The 21,458-nt window shown below is 38.4% G+C and overlaps 1 protein-coding gene across 1 annotated transcript; it reads right to left on the reverse strand.

The window, feature by feature from the left end:
- Positions 1-1,014: 1,014 nt before the first annotated feature.
- On the reverse strand, positions 1,015-19,332 carry ISL2 (ISL LIM homeobox 2). The gene is made up of 6 exons (XM_044077466.1): positions 19,032-19,332; positions 17,932-18,124; positions 15,997-16,265; positions 11,650-11,936; positions 8,979-9,146; positions 1,015-1,847 (listed from the first exon to the last, which is right to left on the reverse strand). The coding sequence occupies exons 1-6, from the start codon at positions 19,087-19,089 to the stop codon at positions 1,731-1,733; spliced, it is 1,092 nt and encodes a 363-aa protein (XP_043933401.1). The 5' UTR covers positions 19,090-19,332; the 3' UTR covers positions 1,015-1,730.
- Positions 19,333-21,458: the final 2,126 nt, after the last annotated feature.

Consider the following 21,458-nt stretch of genomic DNA (forward strand, 5'->3'; position numbering starts at 1 on the left):
CAAAAGGTGGAACACATCCCAACAGCGTACTTACCTCACTTAGTACGAAGGTCACATGATGGTTAAAATGTGCTACTTTACATTCCCCTCAGTTGTATAGATTTTCGCAGAATGTCTAGATTTTTGCCTCATATTTTTTGGGGGGTCTGTTCCTCATAAAAATTGTTTTTTTGACAAATCACTTGGATAATGTAATGATTAAAGTCACTAAATAATGACATGCATTTGAGTTTCAGACTTCATATCCTCCAGAAAGCGCATGCTAACACAAATCCTGTTATTCTAGCAACTTATAAGAGCAATATTTAAAATATGCCCCCATTTTGGGCCTTTATCCCCTCATGTCAGATTTTGTCCAGATTTCTTATGCTAAGAGGTTGAGAGGTATTCTCCTGTATACTTTTAAAAAGTTATTTTGGTGAATTAATACGATTCAGTACTGTTTACCGTGGATATAAGTTAAACAAATCCTAACACTGAATGCGTGATAGTGGAACTTTGAGGAACAGGACTTTTCAAAACCCAAACTGAGGAGCGTTCCCATATGGCGGTACACTTCAGTTACGCACATTAGAAAGCGCTGTTTTAGTCGGGTCTCGCACGGCAGTAGCGGGTAACACGTTTGTTTATTTCGATTTTGGAGCATAATCACGGCGCTCCATATACTACAATATGTTTGGTGGGGCCTAGTCTGCCCAGTTTCTTTCTAGCACACTGAAACAAGGGGAACACAAAACATTACTAATGTGAAATCCGTGGTGGCCTTCCTCGTCTGCAGGAGCTCCCCATGAAAAAAGCCCTTTTCCACCTTATGCCTGCTAGTGAAACTTGTTTTCACTGCTTATTTACGCAGTAATATGGTAACTGTAAAGCACGGCAGGGGCCCTTACTTCCATTACCATTATTTTACGAACTTAAGATGCATTTATTACAAACACATTTGGAATGTTGAAGAGCAGAGATTTGGTCTTGCAACGTCTTAACAAGCTATAGCACCCCCCCCCCCCTCTGGACAGCACACAAAATACAGTAGTCAATAGATACTTTATTACGATAACTTTTTAAAATCCAGACATGAACAACCGTTCTGACAATAAATAACAATAAACTTACTTTTTGTTTTCATAATGATCAAACATTCTGTCTTCGTCCATTAGTTTTTTTTTTTTTTTTTTTTGTTTTCTGATAAAAAAGTTTCAGTTCGGATTCGTTTCTTTTTTTCAGTCATGCGCAATTCTGTTAAAGTCTTTTCCTTCAGTCTTTCAGTCTTCATATGATATTGAAACGAGAGAGAGAGAAGAAAAAAGGATGACGTAAATGGCCAAAAGGAATGTATAATTGGTTTAAAGCACATCAGGCATATGATTTGCATCCACTTATCCGGCTTCCAGAAAAATATTTGCTTTTGGTTATATCTGTGGGTTATTTAGCAGACCACTTTGTGTTCCGTTCCTTTTCTCATACAGTGGACCTAGGCCTAATTATAATTCCATGAATGCTTAAAAAAGTCCAACAGGAATGCTGAGATTTCTCCAGTCCTGTGGAAGATGTGAAATTCCAAATACCTTTTGTTTTGCATTGATGATGTGTGGTTTATATCAAAAAAGTGCTTTTTGTTGCTGTTCTGTCAAGGACTTGTAAATGGCCTGAGGCTGGACTTCTCTCATGCAGGACACAGGAGCATGCTCAATCCAATTCTCGGGAGGGTTGCATATAGTCCAGACTGGTTCTCACGTTTCCACTGGGCTGGGTACCATGCTGTTGGGGGTATCAGGTAACTGGGAAGACAAAGAGGTGACATCACTGCCTGACGAATTACCCAAGGAACCAGATTCAGAAAAGGAAACCTAGAGAAGGAACACACATGTTAATTAACCGAGGATAACTGGGAAGATTAATGTTTGCAATGTGGTTTTCACACTTGAACAGCCCTTAATGCATATATGTTGAAACAGAAGCACACATTAAGAAACTCTCAGAAAAGCAGCTACATTAAATTCTGGCTAGCGCAATAACAAAAACGGCAAAGCTGCTTTAGATGGAAGTAAAGATATAATATGTAGTCCATTTTGTCATTGTTACTCTGTGAGAAACGGCTTTGCAAACATGGTGCACAAAGGGTCCCCTCCAGTTTTGTAATAGCCTACCAAAAATAGGTATCACTGTTATGTCTAACACACCTCATCAAAAACACATAAACGGGCTCAGTATTAACTAGAAAGATAATTCAGTAACGTATGCAAGAATAACATGAACAACTGTTTTTATTTGATAATCATACTGAACGCTCTAACTGAAAGAAACGGAGAACTGGGTGGAGATGTTAAACGAATTCCATTACTACTTACTACAACCTCCATATACACCGTTATTACCCTACTAATGTACAGTGAAAGTCTTGTAACTACTTTTGCATATATTACCTATCCCATGTAACAGCGATCTCTAAAGCACAAAAAAAAATTCTGTAAGAAAACGTTTGCAAATTGCTTCAGTGAAGCGCGCGTTTTATTCTTCCAGGGGTGCAAGAGAAACATCTTGGACATTCGTTCATGACTGCTTACTGGGGGGTGGGGTGGAAGTTATTATAGCAGTCTGTGGGCTCAAGGCAAATAAGTTAATTCTGGTATATGATATCAGCGTATTGCTGGACTAATTTTGACAAAACAATGCTCATGATTCATGATCCATGTCCACAAACAGCTCCTTTCTTCACCTGACAGGTTTAAAATATTTTTTCTGTAGAGTTCCTCCTTCCTTGCCACGTGACCATAGTAGGCTTCAAATATTTGAAAAGAAATTATTTTGAGATAGACATACTATGTAAACAATTTAACAAGGTCACTGGATTCTCATATTACAATATTTTAAAATCATCATTTTCCTGTGGATACCCCGATGTGGTTAATCATTGAACAGTAATGCCCTATGAAGGGATGCGTGTTTGTTTAAGAGCATTTTAGTTTATAACGCCAATGATTCTTATTTTCATTTGTTTTTCTGTACTATACATAACTAAGTACTAGTTTTTATTATTTCACATTATAGAATATAAAAGTAACGCATATTTTTCATGTTTGTAGCATGTGTTTAAATTAGTAGATGGACCACAAAATATGGTTATTTAAACTTATGAATGAAAAGGGAACCGTGTAGTCCTCAATGCTTATGTCACTACTTAGTCTTTGTAATATACGTTGTGCAGAAAGGCATGTGTGCGTGTGCATGTGTGTGTATACATATACATGTATGTGTGCACGCGTGCGTTATTCAAACAGGTCAGCTCCCTCTGTTTCACCCACTGTAAAACTTTAAAATGCAGAGTAGCCGCCGCTGTTGATCTTAGAGAGACAGCAACTCCTTTTAACTCATTTTTGAAGGTTCTAGTGTCAGTAAAGGGAGTTGGGGACACAAACCCCTCAACAAATTCCATACTCTACCCTTTCCACATCGAAAGGATATGTCACACATTCGTTAATTAAGTAATAGGGATTCCGCAAACAAACCTCTTGTAAGTAAGAAGAAACAGTTATTAACTATGCTATTGGCTTCCCGGCTGAAGCTGTTTTTGCAGGTGTTAAACATTTTGCATTTGCTCCACATTATGAGAAACAGTGCTCCACAATTTGGAGAAAGAATGTTATGAGAGAAACACACACAAAGTTCGTATTCTTTTTTAGGGTAGCTTACTATTTTTGCATCATTAACCAGCCTACTGCTTACAAATCTACCAAGTAGTTATTCTTGGTTGGCACTACACAATTATGGGACTCCGCTATAGCAGTGCCATCGGGTTAGCCTAATCCAGTCCACCAAGAAAAATCAACACGCGATTATTCAAACCAGCACATATTAAACAGTACATCTGCGACAGTGACACTACCCAAGGTGACAATACCCGCAATGTTTTTGTTTGTTTTGCAGAGCTGGCCGTTACCCATTTCCCTTCCCACGTCAACTTTACAGATTTTCGCTGAATGGCCAGAGTTTTTCCTCATATTTTGGGTCCATTTTTCATGAAATCGTGGTTTTCGGGCAAACTAGTGGCAAATCATATACGATTGAAGTTAGAAAATCATGACAGACATTTGAGTTTCAGGCTTCATATCCTTCAGAAAATTCACGCTAATTCAAAATCTGTTAATTTATCAAATTTCTAAGCTTGTAATAGCAATATTTAAAAATTGTCCCTATTTTGGGCCTTTGTCCCACTTTTATTTATGACTTTGTCTAGATTTCTTGCCCTAAGAGATATGGTGTGTCTATATATATATATATATATATATATATATATATATATATATATATATATATATATATATATATATGTATACACACACACACACACACACACACACACTGTATCCACCAACGCACAGACCAAGTGAAGTAAAGGCAGCTCTCACTTTATCCGTATTTCCTAGAAATAACTGCGGTGAAACGACCTTTCAAGTGACGACATTTTGAGACTGGAATAATTGGTAAGCGTCAGAGAAAAACCTTCGCTTTTAACCATCTTGCAAAGTTTAAGTAAATACTGCTGAAAACTTTGCAGAAATATGAAATTGCTTTGGATATGGGTGTTAATTTACTGGTTAAGGTGGGCATTGAAATTATAGTGGCTGCAGGCACATCTTTCAACTTCTTTGCTCAACAATTCAGGACAAGGTAAAAATAATGTAAAGGCAATCGCTCAGTTTAAATATTATTCTAATTTAATCAAGAGTTAATAAAACAAAACGTTTTGCATTAGCATGCGTTTATAAGTTAGACATTCTGATGCCTGGCCTTTTTGAGTGTAATCTTCAATGATTTATCATCAGATATTTTAGAGAAGGAGCAGGGCAAAAACACGAGGCACAATTAGAAAGTTCTACTTTAAATCAGGGATAGCTAACAGTTGTGGATGCAGGTTACTAGACAGTGGCCGTTTAAGACTGACACACATATCCCCCATACACTGTGTAACATGTATGTAACATTGTATACCTAATGTGACATTTCTCCACTGTACCTTATTGGTAAGAAGGGTTTAAATCCCAAAAGTGTTTTGTCGTTCTACATTACGTCACTCCAGTAACATCTAAAATATTTTTCAGCAAGACATTATCTTTATTTTTATTTGTTTTAGTTTTTATGTATTTATTTCTTACCCGGAGGGTTCAGTACTAATCCACACGGTCTGTTTTCAGATTCAGCATTGTCTGGTTAAATGACTTGCTCAAGAGTCACTCACAGAGAAAGCACGTTGAGATGGGAAGGAACCAAACCTGTAAAATCTATGCATTATTATAGACCTCATTATGGCTTGAGTCCATCTGTCCTAACAAAGTGGCTAAACTGTGTCTTTGGATGCTGAAGTAAATATAAGGTCGATTTGTAATAGTTTTCGGTGCAGACCATCTTTTCAAAATATGTAGTGGCCATCATCAAGTATCTGGGTGTCTTGATTTTCGACTACTTGCATTAAACTGCATTAATTTCTCCTGTGGTTCTCTAAGATCCATGCCTTTCAGCAAACTGTGATACTGTCGCAAGCAGTCAGTGCAAACACTTGCTGTCTCTTTAAACTATAATAAAATCTCTGTTAAGTACAATGTCAACCTGCCTTAATTAATTAGTACATTCAACCTAAATATACTGATTTGGCTATCTAGTTATATAAACGTTCATCTACATTTTAAGAATGCAGTTCTACCAAACACTAAGCAATTATCCTGATAACCAAAATCAGATGAGCTTCCGGCTATATTCCTGCATTAAATTTTCCGTTATATTAACGGTGCTATATGTCCCATGTATTTATTTTCATTTAACATGCTGCTTTCTGCTAGATCCAGACTTCATAATTTATCTAAAACATCACTGCTGGCCTAGTCAGTATTGTTTTACCTTTTTAAATATGTACAGTATTTTACAGCGCATTTCAGTACACTCCTAGATAGTGGCCCTTCCCATATAACTTCTATCTTGCACTATTTTTATCCACTAGTACCTATATGTATTAACATTGTTTGCGAATGCTGTCTTAAAATCCTACTGCATAATCCTATATTACAACTTTGTTGGTGCCTTTCTCCTACAACTTCTACTAAAAAGGGCTTGTGTGCATTTAGGCTATCCCAGAGAATGTATGCATGTATAAATGCAATAAATAAAATAAAATAAAAAAATGCAAACGGTTCCCTTTTGTCTGTGTTTCTGCTTAGATAGTAAACATCTTAAACCGAAATGTTGCCATGGTATATCGGTTGTGTGTTGGGTTCCCGGCAACAGGTACGCTGAATTGAGACTGCTAGCTTTAATTGACAGTCTGGTAGTTAGCCCCAGAGGATTAATACTGATACAAGGTTTGATTCCCTCGGTCTCTGATTACTTTTAAAGGCTCACTCTACCCGACAGTGCTCTGGAGAAACTGAGCTGAGCTCCACTCTCTGATTACATAGCTGGTAGCTGCCCCTTGAAGTTGTATTTGGTATTTCTACCCTCATTACTTTATTATATAAACTCATCAGCTCTTAAATTATCACTGTTTACTTTTGTTGCTGTAATGATTGCCAGCAAAAACTTTGTAATTTGGCAATGCACACAAGTTAGAGGAATTTCATTACTGAGAAGATTGTGACCATATACATCTAAGTACAGCAACATTTATTATTATAAGCTTACAAGTATGACAAATTAAACTTTGATCAGATATGTGGGACTTCCTACTTCACCAAAACAAGTAGTTTGTTTTAAGATAAGATGCACACCCTTATGAAATGATTAAGACTCAAGTTTCAGCTTCAGAAGATGGTATAGTCTTCTACCCCCCTTCCTGCCCACATCAGTCCATCCAACATAAAAATGCACAACCTGCCACCTCTGACATAGCCAGCTTTCACTAAATAACTGCTGCCTTTCACCTAGGTAATCGACAATAATTTAAGATCATACATGCCAGTCATAACTCTCAACCTCTTAGCACAACAAATCTGGTCAAAGCCAAAAATAATGGTGGAACAAAGCCCCCCAAATAGGGACAATTTTTAAATATTGCTGTTATAAGCTTAGAAAGTTGCTAGAGTAAAAGGTTTTTGTGATACCATACATTTTCTGATAGATATGACATTTGAAACTCAAATGCCTGTCATTAGTAAATTCAATCGTCATTGGTTTGCAGCAAAAATTCAGAAAATGTGAAGCAAATATGTGGACATTCTGGGAAAATCAGGGCAATTGAGAGGTATGCTGCCAGTCTATAAATATCACAAATATGGAAATCAAGAATAAAAACCAAGTACCAGAAGGAGAGAGGCTTATTCTACACAATAATAATCATTCAAAACAAAACATGAATAATTTGAAACAATGAGCTTTTGCTATTTGAATGGCTTCACTAAACACAAATAAAAACTCCAACTGTACTCTGATAAATCTCCATTAATAGAAAATCTGAAGACAAATGTGCACGAAGGCTGGCGTACAATATTGGCACCTACAGTACAAATGTAATTGTGCATTAAATAATGACACACGTATTCACTCACCATCAAGCTCATAATTACAATTTTCCAAGTTTCATTAATTTGCTTGTGTATGTCTCTTCCCCGAGTGTTTCAAACCAATGCGATTGTGTCCATTGGGGGAGTCTTACTTTGTTTTTTCTATACGCTTTGCAAGGGGCAAGTCAATCGCATCCCTCTAATATCATCAACTCCATGGTTACACTACAGGAGGGAAGGGAGCAAACACCCAGAAACTGCACTTAGTGCCTGCACGATTTTCCCCGACAATGTTTTTCAGTGGAAATGCCGGCATTGTTGGGAAATCGAGTCTCTGGGGTTGAGGCTGGGAGAGTAGCGCTGCCTTACTATACACACAGACAGACAGATAGACAGAGAGCTACATGAGGGAGGGAGAAAGGAAGTAATACCAAGACAGACCAGATTCCCCTACAGAAAGCGTGGAAGAACCACACATTTGGTTCTAAGACTCAGAAACACAGCACAGGCCAACGGTCACACACAGGCAATGCAAATGTCCCCCTATTGGTTGAACATTCCCATTTTCTGGCCTGATTTATCCATGCAGGTGAAGTGTCTATTTTTGGAGGTGTAACCCTGCTTACAGTCTTGACTTACTAGGTCACACAATTTGCAGAATCCTCCCTCATTGCAAGTAATTTGTGAATGTGTCTAGTACTCAGAAAAACGCACAATCTGACCAACACAACCAACATACTAGTGGTCCCAATAATTTAAAGAAAGAGGGAACACATCTACATTTCCCCTTTCCAGAAGCAAAAATAAATGACCTGCTGTGGTAGAACTGTGCAATACACTTCATTAAAATTTACAGATTTTACACACAGACACACACACACACACACACACACACACACACACACACTCTCTCTCTCATATTCTGCTTACATTTTTCCATAATTTTGTCACTTTCATAACAATCAACCTCTTTGCACAAGAAATCTGGGCAACTGCAAAAGTAATGGAAGGATAAACGCCCTAAAATCTGGACTTTTTAATACTGGTCTTATACATTTGGAAAGTTGCTAGAATATTAGGTTTTGCATTGACATGCACTTCCCGAAGGATATGGACTCTGAAACTCGAACGTTTGTCATTATTTAGTGACTTCAATCCTGAATTATTTTTCAGAAAGCCACGTTTATGAGAAACACACCAACATTATGAGGCAAGATCTGCACATTCTGAGAAAATCTTGACAGTTGAGAGGTATCACTTACTCTGTTTTTTTATCTGTGTTTTGAGTAGTATCCCCCATTCCTGTTGGAAGCTTACATATTTACGTGCTGTGCAAATTAGTTGCCCAGATTTGTGCGTGGGTGTACCTACTCTTCAACTGCTTTCCTTCTTATTTTAGTGTCTGCAAATTTGGAAGTATGGAGGGTGCGCGCGCGCACACACACACACACACACACACACACAAATGGCTGTATAGCAGACTTGTCTTACCAGTTGTTGGAAGGCCGGTTGATCCAAGTCACTTTGTAGGGCGAACTCGCTCAGCACTTTCCACGGTGGCTGATAAGTTTGGACCTCCACTGCGTTCCCTTGCACTGCATTATCGTGGCGGACAGGACTACTGGCGACTAGGGGCGTCCCTGTTAGACCCTGGAGGTTCTACAATTAATAGATATGACAAGAGCACATGGTCAGTCGTTCGTCTGCAGCGGCAAACACTGAACGGTCACTAATTATCACCTAGTAGCTGACAAACACCACAGTCACTAACACTACTGCATTCTGCCGTATTTTAAATGCGAACATTCAAACTAGATATCTACAACAGAAACAAAAGTAACAGTCTGTAGTACTTTCTGTTCCGGCCATTAGCCTACTTTTTATATATAATGAATGTCAGATCACAGAGTAACAATAACTTATATGACAGAGTACTGTCTGCATGCCAAATAAACGGGAATGTGTACACAAGTATCGATTTTTATTCACATTCTCGTGTTGCTGCACTTCCCCCCTTCCTACCTACACACACCCACACACACACACACACACACACACACACACACAAAATATGTGCACCAAGATCTAAGTGATACACATTCGGTGCTTAACGTGCTCTAATTCCCTCTACATAAACACATATATGTGTGTGTAGTTTTTACTTATTTGGTTTGCAACTAGGAAATTAAATGAAAACTTGAATAAATATTTATGTAAATGATTTGGATGCCGTGAGACTATGAATCTTAAAATTTGTTTTAATGATTGGTTATATTGCTTTTTTGTTTGTAATTCTGCCTTATTTTTAAAGGAATGATAGTCGTTTCAGTTCTACAAAATGATTTGAGTCATGGGGAAAAGGCAATTTCCACACTATTTCAATTACGTTTTAAAACTTGAGTTCATAATATTACACGCTAGTTGAGTAACAGTACTGTATTTGATAGTAATGTGTTTTATAGTTTGACTCTCAGGACTGGTCTTATTTATTTATTTAACTCTGTTTACTGCAGTAGAGCACAGATCAAACCTAACCAACTGAATATGCTCAGACCGCTTAGTGCAAGAGTACATGTAGCTGTCAGTAAATCGGAGAACAGAAACAAGGTTGTAACCAGGCATACTCAATGTACTCAAGCGAATACGTTTTAATGGACTATAATTAGAAAATGCAATGGGTCACAGAGGTCAGATGTTGCTAAAAGTATCCAAACTAACGCCTACAAAGTAGAAAATATGACCATTTGGGAAAGAGACTACTTTTACTGCTGGAAAGGACAACGACTTTAAAATGTGATTATTTCTTCAGTATCCGAGGAGCAGCATTTGGAGAAATATATAGGTTTTAAACATGAGGTTTGCTGTGAGTACAAAATGAAAATACATTGCTACATACAACCCTTAAAAAGCTACTACAGATCTGTTGTCACGACTTTTCCTTCTTACATACCGTGTCACACGTTTGGGTGAAAATAACTAAATTAAAAGTTTAACACAATGTTACATTTCTTAAGGGCGAGTATTTACTTGCAAACAGTTGTATGTTAAAGCTGCACTTGAACTGAGTTCATTTTGGCTATACGCCAATGGACCATTGCTTCAGAAACAACAAAACATAATCAAATAAAAACTAAAATGTGCCCATGTTTTTCATTCGGATTTTTTTATCGGTTTCACACTGCTTTAAGTCTAGACAGTTTTGACGAGGTAATGGCAATTCCACAATTCCCAAGTCAAAATTGTTTGCACCTTAATTTGTTAAATTAATAAGAGATTAATAAACTCTTGTTTTGACCAACGACCTTTTTGTCTTGTCAACTGATTTCAGCATTCAAGTAAAAAAGGCGGATGAAATGAATGCATTTTAAAGCCTATCATGCATAAATTAGGACTGTTTGTTATGTACTACTTGGATCTGTATTTTAGGGAAGGTTGTTAATACTTATGCAAATGTACTCAGACCTTGCTCACTGTGTGTGTGTGTGTGTGTGTGTGTGTGTGTGTGTGTGTGTGTGTGTTCCTGAGGGTGGTGCGTATCTCCAGTGTTTTTGTTTTATTTAGGGGGATTGATGTATTATGTGGTAACTAGTGCCTGTGTATACTGAATGCTAACATTCTTCTTGCTAAGCTAATTTTATGCGTCATTGAACTTCAGCAAAACAAGAACAGTATACCCTTTGGAAAGGTCTGTGTAAATTTGAGGTAAATGTACAAAACATTTGCAGACCACAAAGTTTACAAAAATGGACGCTATTTCCACTGTCTGCAAATCTTTTAAATGTTGGAGCCAATAACTTAAAGAATGAATCACCAAAATAACTCATATTCCTTGTATTAAAAAGAATGCATCAGCAAAATAACACAAATCCTGTGCATTAAACCAAACAAGTAAGTATACAGTTATTATTATCACTGTGGGTCTTTAACCTTGTTGTATAGATGAACATCTCGGTTATAATTCTACATTTTACAGTACTACACTTCCAACTAAGGATTCGAACCATAGCATTTTGTTTGAATGACCTCAAGAATAAGGAAAGACACGTTTATTTTAGAAGAGCACGGTTCTAAACAGGGATTGATGGGTTTTGATTCTTTTGAGCGTGCAAGTATGCCAATAATCAGCTGGTGGCTGTATAACAAGAATGGTTGCGATGCTTACAGTTTTGTCGCTGTGTTGTTGCTGCTGCAGCTGTTTTATAAGAATGGATTTCTTCTTGTCCTTGCAGCGTTTGTTCTGAAACCAGACACGGATTACCCGCGGACTGAGGCCAGTCATCTCCACAAGTTGCTCCTTCATAAGGGCGTCAGGTCGGGGGTTTGCAGCATAACAAGTCCTCAGTGTGTGCAGCTGCTTCTCATTCAGGACTGTCCGCACCCTGGTCGTTTTCTCTGATTGCTTGTGAACGTGAGGTCTCAGAGAAGGCTGTCTGGCCGAGACTGGCTCCACTGGATGTTAAAAAAATAAAATAAAATATTGCCTATTTATCGTGTACTTTTGTTATGTCAACAACGCACATTTTTACTGACAACGGTGTATGCTTAAAAAACACAATCAATTCAAACACAGAAGAAATAATTAGAAGAAATACATATTAGACGTTGCAAAACAACCAGCAACCGACATTAGTAAAAGTCAAGTAGAGTCTTGTCAGTAGAACACACACACACACACACACACACACACACACACACACACACACACACACACACACACACACACACACACACACACACACACATATTCCCTGGCATGCACCCGTTCTCATTGATGTAATGTAATCTATTAAAATAGACGAACACTAAGTATTAAGATAGTGTCGGTGAAGTTTAAGAGGTAACAGTTTACAACGATTAAAACCTGCGTTTTGTAGATAGTCTGTCTACCTACATACCTTAACAGCGTATCGATATATTTGTCGTTCTTTAAAACAAAAGCATCGCTGTTGCTGCATATTTAATGTTTTGGTTACATTTTATGTAATGAGATACACGTCATTCATCAACACATAAGTGTTACACACACACACACACACATACACGTACGTAAAATATAACAGTTGAGTCAAAACTATCCTAATTGCCATTATTTTAAAATTCAGACGCTGCGAAAAATGTAAGACTGCAGGACTAGTACTTGGGTTTGCAATTGCAAGATGTTTTCATCTGCATCACCCTCCCGTATATGGCCCCGTATAGGTGTGTTTTAAGTTTTAGTTTATATTACAGCTGATAGAAGGCTGCGCTTAGGTAGAACATCAGAGTCTGGTACCCCCCCCCCCCCCAACGCCTACTTTGCATTATAGTGGGGTTGCAATATTTTGGCAAACTGAATTCCATGACCTATTGTCGATAAAGCTTTGTAGCTCAAAACGTATAATTGCTTCACTAGCATTGGCGAACTTGTATAATAATAATAATAATAATAATAATAATAACAATAAAAACACGGGGATATCAATCATGCTAAACTAACTGCTTAAAAGATACATTGAATTGATAAAATGTACTCTCAAGCTCTGCATGAAATCGTAGTACGCCTGTTTAATCTTTAAGAATTGGGAACAAGATTAAAAGGGTTACACAGGGACTCAAACGAGGGAATGGAATGTGCTCTGTAGTTAAAGTAACTTAAACCCGTTTAGAAATTTGGAATGACACTTACAAGTGCTTTTATAAAACAGTAACCAAGAATCAAGTCCTGCATATTAAGGAAGTTTCCACTTCTCTTTACAAACCCTGAATACTCTATCTACCTGTCTGTCTATCTGTCTATCTACTCCATCAGACATATGACTCCCATCAGACATAGGCATTCACGAACACACACTCAGCATTAACACTAAGGCATCACAGATCATGACGTCAGAATTAATCCAGAAAACGCTATTAAAAGTGACAGACAGCTTTGGCAGTAACATTCCAGCAAAACTCAAGTACTATAGCAATCAGCCTGTGGGCTCCAATAATAACGCCACACTTTCTGGGGTCTGTTTCTAGTGATGTATTTCCAAGGAAGAAACATTGTTCTAGCTGTACAGACTCCCATGAAGAACTAACTGCACAGCCTGGGTACTGGATGTAAATTACCAACATATGCAATACTGTTGCTTGTATACAGGTATTAGCCCTTGCTTACTGATATTACACTGAAGACTAGATCATAATCCTCTGATGTTATTCATAGCTCATGTACTCTGCGGCACATCCAACTGTCTTGCAAGAATGCAACGTTTAAAATCGAGTGTACTGTGCATTATTATTATTTGTTTTGCTTGATTTTGCCATTTAACATAACTATACAGTAATGCCTTTACTCTAAGTTACATTGTCGCTTGCTGCCTATGACAGATGTTGGAACTGGTGCGCATGTCCAGCCCAGCACTTACACAATTAACAAAATAATAAAACAAAACAAGTACCTTACAGTACTATGGACTGAACCGTGTACTGTTACGCTGAAAACTTCAACATTAACCTGTCTTTTCAGTTTGCAAGTCCAGGTCTGGAGTAGTAATGTATACTTAGAAAGCAGAAGTCTGGCTATGCCAGGGTTACATCTTGGTGTTATGATAACCTGCCTTTAATCCTGTTTACCCTTTAAGCGGTAATTGGTTAACTGAATCGCTGCAGAAGAGATCCATACCAAAGCTTCCTATACAAGAGAATGCAATATTAATAAATTCAGTAAACCAGTTGTATGAACCAATATTGCTTGTGTGCGAAGGACTGTGACTTCGTTCACCATTTGATAATCACTGAGAACGGTTGACAATAATGCATCTTTTTTGTTCAGGATTTACTTCTACTCATTCTTACTGAATGTTCACAGCAGAAGAAAGAAAATTTACTAGCTGGTAGAGTTTATTTTATCTAGTCAACTAAAATTTCAGATTTTCATCCAGTTTCAGCACACGCACGCTCACACACCAGGCCACTGCTGCTGCCACCTGGGAATGATCACCTCTCTCCATTCAGTCTGCAAGTCACCTTCATACAGACAACTCACACTTTCAGGTCTTTTTAATAATACTTTTTATCATTATTCATTCCTAGTTGGCAGCATTATACCACCCATTTCCATTATAAATGAACACATAAAATAATGGCAACCTGTTCGTATGCATTGTAGGGTTATAAAAGCAACATAATGTTAATTTACAGTTTTGTTACCCACTTAATAAAACGTATCAACAACTCCCACTCACAGCATACATACATAGGTACAACAAAATGTACACATTACTTGTGAACTGTCAAGGGATGTACTTTGTCTCTATAACCGTGAGGACATTCTTAATTTTTATTGTGCTTTATTAATATCCTTTCCAACGGCTCCCTAGACAATCGACTGTCACCACAAAGTGACAACACAGCAAAAAAAAAAAAAAAAAAAAAAAAGAAGAAACAGGCCAACAGACTTCGACCGCAGCCCATCTTCGGTCTAAGTATTAGTCCAACAGTTTACATTCCCTGACTGTTTTTTTTTTTAGAACCGCATTTTGTCTACCTCGAGCAGTGTATTATCCCACTTTTTGAACACATATCTGCTTCTTTCTAGTTCATTCCAGCACAGTTACTCTCAGATCTTCAAATTGTAGTCCACCGTCCTGACATTTTTAAATAATCTACTTTTTATACGCTTTGGAGTTTAACAGTTCTTCCATGATCTTCTGATCAGCTTTTCCTCTTTTTCTGGTTACCTCTGTAGTCGACTAAAGGGATTTATGCTGCACTTTTGATAGCTTAAGCCTTATTACTGTCTCTGTGGCCTGTGTGAAAAGAATTAAGTGTGTAGGTTAACTAGGTGGTAGCAAAGTAGAATCTGCTTTTGTCAAGACAGTGAGTAGGAAACGAAAGCACTGAACAGGCCTCATGTGAGGTTAAGGAGGTATTGTGCTTTGATGCTTTGTATTCGCCCTGCATCTCAGCTGATCTTTCTTCTAATGCTGTGTTCTTTGGTGTATAAACTTCACATGGTGCTTGCTGTGTAGCAGAGGCAAAAGAACTGTAACAACTTGCAGCAAATCCGTTACAGGGAAGCAATAATTGCCCCCACCACGCACACAAACGCAGTTTCAAACTGATAACATGGGTAAGGAAAATTAACAACCATATGACTTATATGTCTAATTTTTATTCGCAAATAAAAGTTTGTTTCTTTGATGTTCAAACGTTCGAATTAAAATCTCGGTTCAGCTCCTTTGTTAGTGTAGAAAATTAGTTTGGGACATAACTCTTGCTCCGGTACTTGTCCTTGCTACTGCAAAATTGAAATAAACACAATCAGAATGGACTTTACTGACAAATCTTGTTTAGGTATACGAAGAACTGGCAGTCATCGAAGGTATGCCATGACCTGCCTGCGCTTCTGCCCACGGATTTGCTTCTTAGTTTGCAAGCCAGACTTGTTTACCTTTTATCACCCACATACTATACAAATATTATTATATTACACAGGGAAGCAATCGTGTTAAAACCATCAACATTTGCATCCTACAATCCTTACCTGCTAGGTGCAGGGCTCGACTAGCGTGCAGGGGACCCGGGCTGAGGGGGCTGCCTGCCGCTGAGCCCCCTCTCTCCAGGAGTAGGCTGTGGTCGGCCCGGCACAACAGTTCGTGGTCCCGTAGGGAGAACTCATCCCCTGGAAGGAGCTGGCGGCTGCAGACTGAGCAGCGGAAGCACTCGATGTGATACACTTTGTCACGGGCTCGCATTACTAGGTCCGTACTGCCGAATCCCACCTTGCACTTGGCACACTTGATACCAAACAACCTACAGAAAAAAAGACATGGGAAGGAATGCATTAGTGGGTGAGTGTAGGCAAATAATGAATATAGTGGGGGAGAGGGTAAGAAATAAAGAACATGTAACTAGTTCAAATGCCAAACGCCATTGCTACCCGGTAACAAGCTAGACTGACAAGTTTTGCAAAAAAAAAAAAAAAAAAAAAAACAGGAGCTATCATACTTCCCTTCTATTAACCGAGAGAATAAGGGCATCACATGCATTTCTCCGCACAAGTCCCTTCCTCCCCAAGTCTTAAAACTATCTTCCAAGTTAGATCTTATGCAAATTATTTTCAAATCCTATTCTAAATGACAACTGGAAGGGGCTATGTAGGCTTGTACCCGTAAGATTCACAACACTAACAGAAAAAAATAACTAAAAGCACTCTCGACTAAAAATTAAATACAACTTATAACACATGGTGTCATCAGCACATCGACACATGTAATGTATAAGTACACACGTGAAAATAAGTACGCGATTCATTCCAAATTACACTCATGTCTAGTTAGCTTTCCATCCAAGCATCTGCTTTACCGTAAACAAAACACGAAAATAATTCATGGGAATGTTGCATTTCATTCAACACATTCTATTACAGACATCACAAACAAATTAAGTATTTATGCAGTCATTGGAATACCAGCATTAAAAGAAAAGCCTAGAATCGTAGTTTGCTCCTTTCGTCACTCCTGTCTCATTATGTGTACTACTACTCAGACTTTATAGTTGTCTTTTTTTCGTACTATATTTTTAACATCGAGGCTTTATTAAAGATGGACAACACTGGGAGGGTGGGTTAAATAAAATACCCTCAAGCTACATCGTATTAACAACATGTAGACTATTAAACAAATGGGAAAAAAGTTCAAGTGATCACGGCTTTATTTCAAATCGACATTTCTTTACTACGAAATATTAAGTGCTCAGAATGCTTAAGCTGTATCAAACCACAAAATCCCTGCACAGGCACTAAATATGTACAGTCAGTGTTACCTGCGCATAGGCATATCTGCACATCTGTACACAGTTCTGTTCTTTTTGTATTTGCTTTTGTTCTTTTCTTCTATTTCTATTATTTTCTCTTTCGTATCTTTTCCTTCCTTCTTTCTATTCCTGATTTATGTAACCATGCGTTTTGTATGCATGTGTTTCCCATTTCTGACTTTTATAATACATCATGTGCATACCTCTTCAACTTCTTAGCACAAGAAATCTGTACAAAGCCTAAAATTATGGGGGAACAAAGGCTCACAAATAAGGACATATTTTAAATACTGCTCTTATAAACTTAGAAAGTTGCTAGAATAACAGGACTTGTGCTGGCATGCATTTTCTGAAGGACATGAAGCCTGATACAAATAAATCGAATTATTTAGTGATTTCAATCTTTAGCGATTTGACAGAAAACTAAACATACAATAAGGAACAGACCAAAAATAGGAAGCAAAAATATTGACATTCTGCGACAATCTGGACAGCTGAGAGGTATGAGTGTTATTCCACCCTGCCTTTTCGTCGTATTTTGCTCTCAAGTTTCCTATGTAAAGAATGTATCATGACCGTCATGTTGTTTTTCAATGGAATGACACCCCAGTACAAGTCTACGTGTGGTAGGGGATACTGTAAACTTGAAAATTCACCGTCTCACCTGATATAATCCCTTTTGCAGTAGGTTTTACCCTCCCTCACGAAGCAAGTGCAGGTCTCGTCCAGGTACTGACTGCATTCCGCACACTTGAGGCAGGCAGCGTGCCACTCGAGATCTGGGGACACTCTCAGGATGTACTGGTCATGAATCTGACTCCCACAGCCCACACACATCGCGATGCTGCCAGTCTTCCCTGCCGGACGAGGAGGGAAGATACAACAATGTAAAGACAGAAATTAATGTGCCCTCGGCAGTCTGGTACCTGCAAACCTTCAACAGTCATTAACTTTTTTTAGGTATTCCAGAATTTTGCATAAAATATTCTTCCCACTATACTAACGTGCCACTGCCACCGAAGAAAACAGGGGCAACACTGGAAATACCACTTGCTATGATTGCAAATAATTAATTCAAAAACGTTTGTTTACCACAACAAATCACAACAAATTGCAGGATTATTTTTGCACTCCACCCCCATATTGGATTGGGATATCCTGGATTCTGGTGAATAACACTCAACAGGACTAACAATAATATTATTAAAGAAAAAATGGTAACAAAAGCAATACAAGAGGGAGGTTATGACAAGTAATGTAACCACTGACAAGGAATGGAAGGTGAGCAGTTAACCAACTTCAAATGCAGCATATGTGCAACCACTTTCTCACACATACTTCAGGTTACTGACTCCCTTGACCTGTAACAGCTTTTTCAAAACTGAATAAACCTGAATAAACTTCACTACCTAGTCCCGAAGTCTGTTTGGAGGTTAACGCGAGTCACTTACATTTACTGCCATCACTCTGAACCCCCCAAAAGTTATGCTTGCAGCATTCCACTTTTGTAGTGGTTCTGTGCTCACCCCGAATGTCTAACAGAGCTATATTTTTCACGGTGATCAAAACATAGTGTTGCATTTGCTTATCCAGTGTAATAATTGCACTTTTTTCTAGTGAGCATATTCTCATTATGTCACCGAGTCAAAGTATTTACTATATCTATTAATCAGAAAGTATCACGTGCAGATCAGAAAACAATGCATACACTTAAATTAAGCTCTGCAAAATACTTCACTGCTATAATTTTTAGTTGCAACTTACTTTTAGAGTGATCCCCCATAGCACTCAGAAAAGAAGAACTGAAAATAATATCCACCATGCAGGAAATGATGTGTAATGCCAATGGTACTGTAAGAGAAGATACGGAATGCTTTGGTCCGGTGCCCTCTTCTTTGGGAGAAGTGCTACTAAGGGTCTCGAAACGCAGGTTCACAATCTGCACTGTCCTCCTGTCCTGCACGCCACACCTGACGTCAGCTCGCACGAGGATATGGGCGGTGCGCTGCGGGCCCTGGGCGAGGCTGTGCGAGGGGTTCCTCTGAAGTCATGTGGGCGGGCGGACCCTTTCCAGCTGCAGCCGAGGGCGGGGCAGGAGCACTGGCATCAGTTCCAGTCGGTTTATATATGCATTGTATGCGTTTTGTATTATTATTATCTCTGCAGTAGGTGACAAATTTTCCTCTTCCAGCTAGTCATGTCCTTGTCCATTCCTGCTCACCGCTGGATCATATTGGGAAGTTAATATATTGCTCTAAGGCATTTATACTGCTTTGCCGATTTCCTTGGTCTGGAGAGTAAAGACAGAGCCCGACATCATATAAAATGCTATTCAGACTTTAGGTAGTGGAGTTTATGATAATACCTCCTTTGTTTCGTCTTCCCCTTCCAAACTGCAAGTCGCAGTGGGGGTGTGTGACAGACTGTTCCAGTTAATTGTTAACTTTTTTTCCATTTAGAATAACACCATTTGGATATTAAGACTCTTATGTGTGCATACTTGCGATTGTATTTCCCTTATTAACGTCTCGTGGACTTTAAATAGTCGACATTCAGAGAAACATTGAGAATCCGTTGCGTGCATGTTTTGTTTACAGTTTACAACCGTAACACGAGAGTGAATCACGCAACATTTTTAATTTTCCTACTCTGGGTGGAAATGCTCGGCAGGGCTCCCAGTAATTGGACCTTGCGGGTTCCTTCTGCCGTTCTGATCTGAAGCGAGTTTAACATATTGTAAGATATATACTTTTTCTTTTTTGGTCATAGCTGTTAGACCGGATAAATTAAGCCGTAATTTTTTGCTTAAAAGTCAAACACCAAAGCTGCGTCTTCCATAACCGTTTCCTTTTTAGATCCTTTCAAGCCGATGTTGTAAAGGGACAAGGTGCCCCCCGCACATGGGATTGAGATGCACCAAGAGCGCCTTCTCCTACACCCAAATTCCTATAGCAAGACTGTTTTAGCAGGCCAGACGCCATGTGCAATAAGCACTTGCACTATGCTGGCTGTCATTATCTGCCGATGGCTTGAGAAATGCAGACTGTTCACTTTCTAAATAGCATTTGTATTTCACTGCAACTTCTGCTTTTGCCCGCCCTTCTACCTGTTGGAACTTTTCCCGTTGTGACTTTGACTCACTCTCACCCGACTCATACTCGATCTACACGTTTACATTGGCCCGACCCTCTAAGTTATTTCATAGTGATAACTGTTTGAAGGGGGGCTTGAATTATTGTTGTTGTTGTTATTATTATTATTTTGTTTTTTAACGTCTGTACAAAAGACCTGCTATTATTATAGACAGTACAGAACGACCTTTAATAATAATGAAAGAGTAAAATTCACGCAATAACAACTTTTAACGTGCTATACACCTGCATTCACAACTGATTTTTGAATATCGAAAAAAAACACTAGTTCCGCATTCTTGACATATTTCTGTTACTGACTGAAATACATGCTCAGACTTCAAACTTTAATAATACTCAGTTTGAATTTTAACAATACTGTTACTATTAATAATATTGAATGTCATTACTGACTTGAATGATCATCTTCAGAGTTTTGTTAAGCAGCCATTTTTAGCTGTCTCTTTATTACTCCTTTGTGTGTGTGTGTGTGTGTGTGTGTGTGTGTGTGTGTGTATACTTCTCAACTGTGCAGATTTTTGCCTTACATTTTGGTCCATTTCTCAAAAAGTTGTGGTTTTCTGGCAAATCACTGGCAATTCATTGAGGGTTAAAGTTAGAGATAATGGCAGACATTGGAGTTTCAGACTTCATAGCCTTCAGAAAATTCACGCTAATGCAAAACCTGTAATGTTGTCAATTTTCTAAGTTTGTAAGAGCAGTATTTAAAAAGTGTCCATATTTTTTGGGCCTTTGTCCCCCCCCCCATTATTGATGGCTTTTTCCAGATTTTTAGCTCTAGGAGGTTGAGAGGTATGTTTGTGTGTCTATCCAGGGGTTATGGTTTGCAAGCTCTAGCTACCTGCTGTCTGACCAGTTTAAATGGGAGTTTTTGCATTTTACTATATAATAGGCAATGCCACATGGGTACAAATGAATGTCAACAAACAAAGATTTTTAACTTTTCATTTCACATCCAGGAAGATGGCTGACAAACAGCTTAAGCTGCAAGTTAATATACAATATCTTTTTCATATTTGGCTACAATAATGAGCAGTGG

This window comes from Protopterus annectens, chromosome 7.part0, assembly GCF_019279795.1.
Source record: "Protopterus annectens isolate FY-2018-M chromosome 7.part0, PAN1.0, whole genome shotgun sequence".
Classification (NCBI taxonomy): domain Eukaryota; kingdom Metazoa; phylum Chordata; order Ceratodontiformes; family Protopteridae; genus Protopterus; species Protopterus annectens.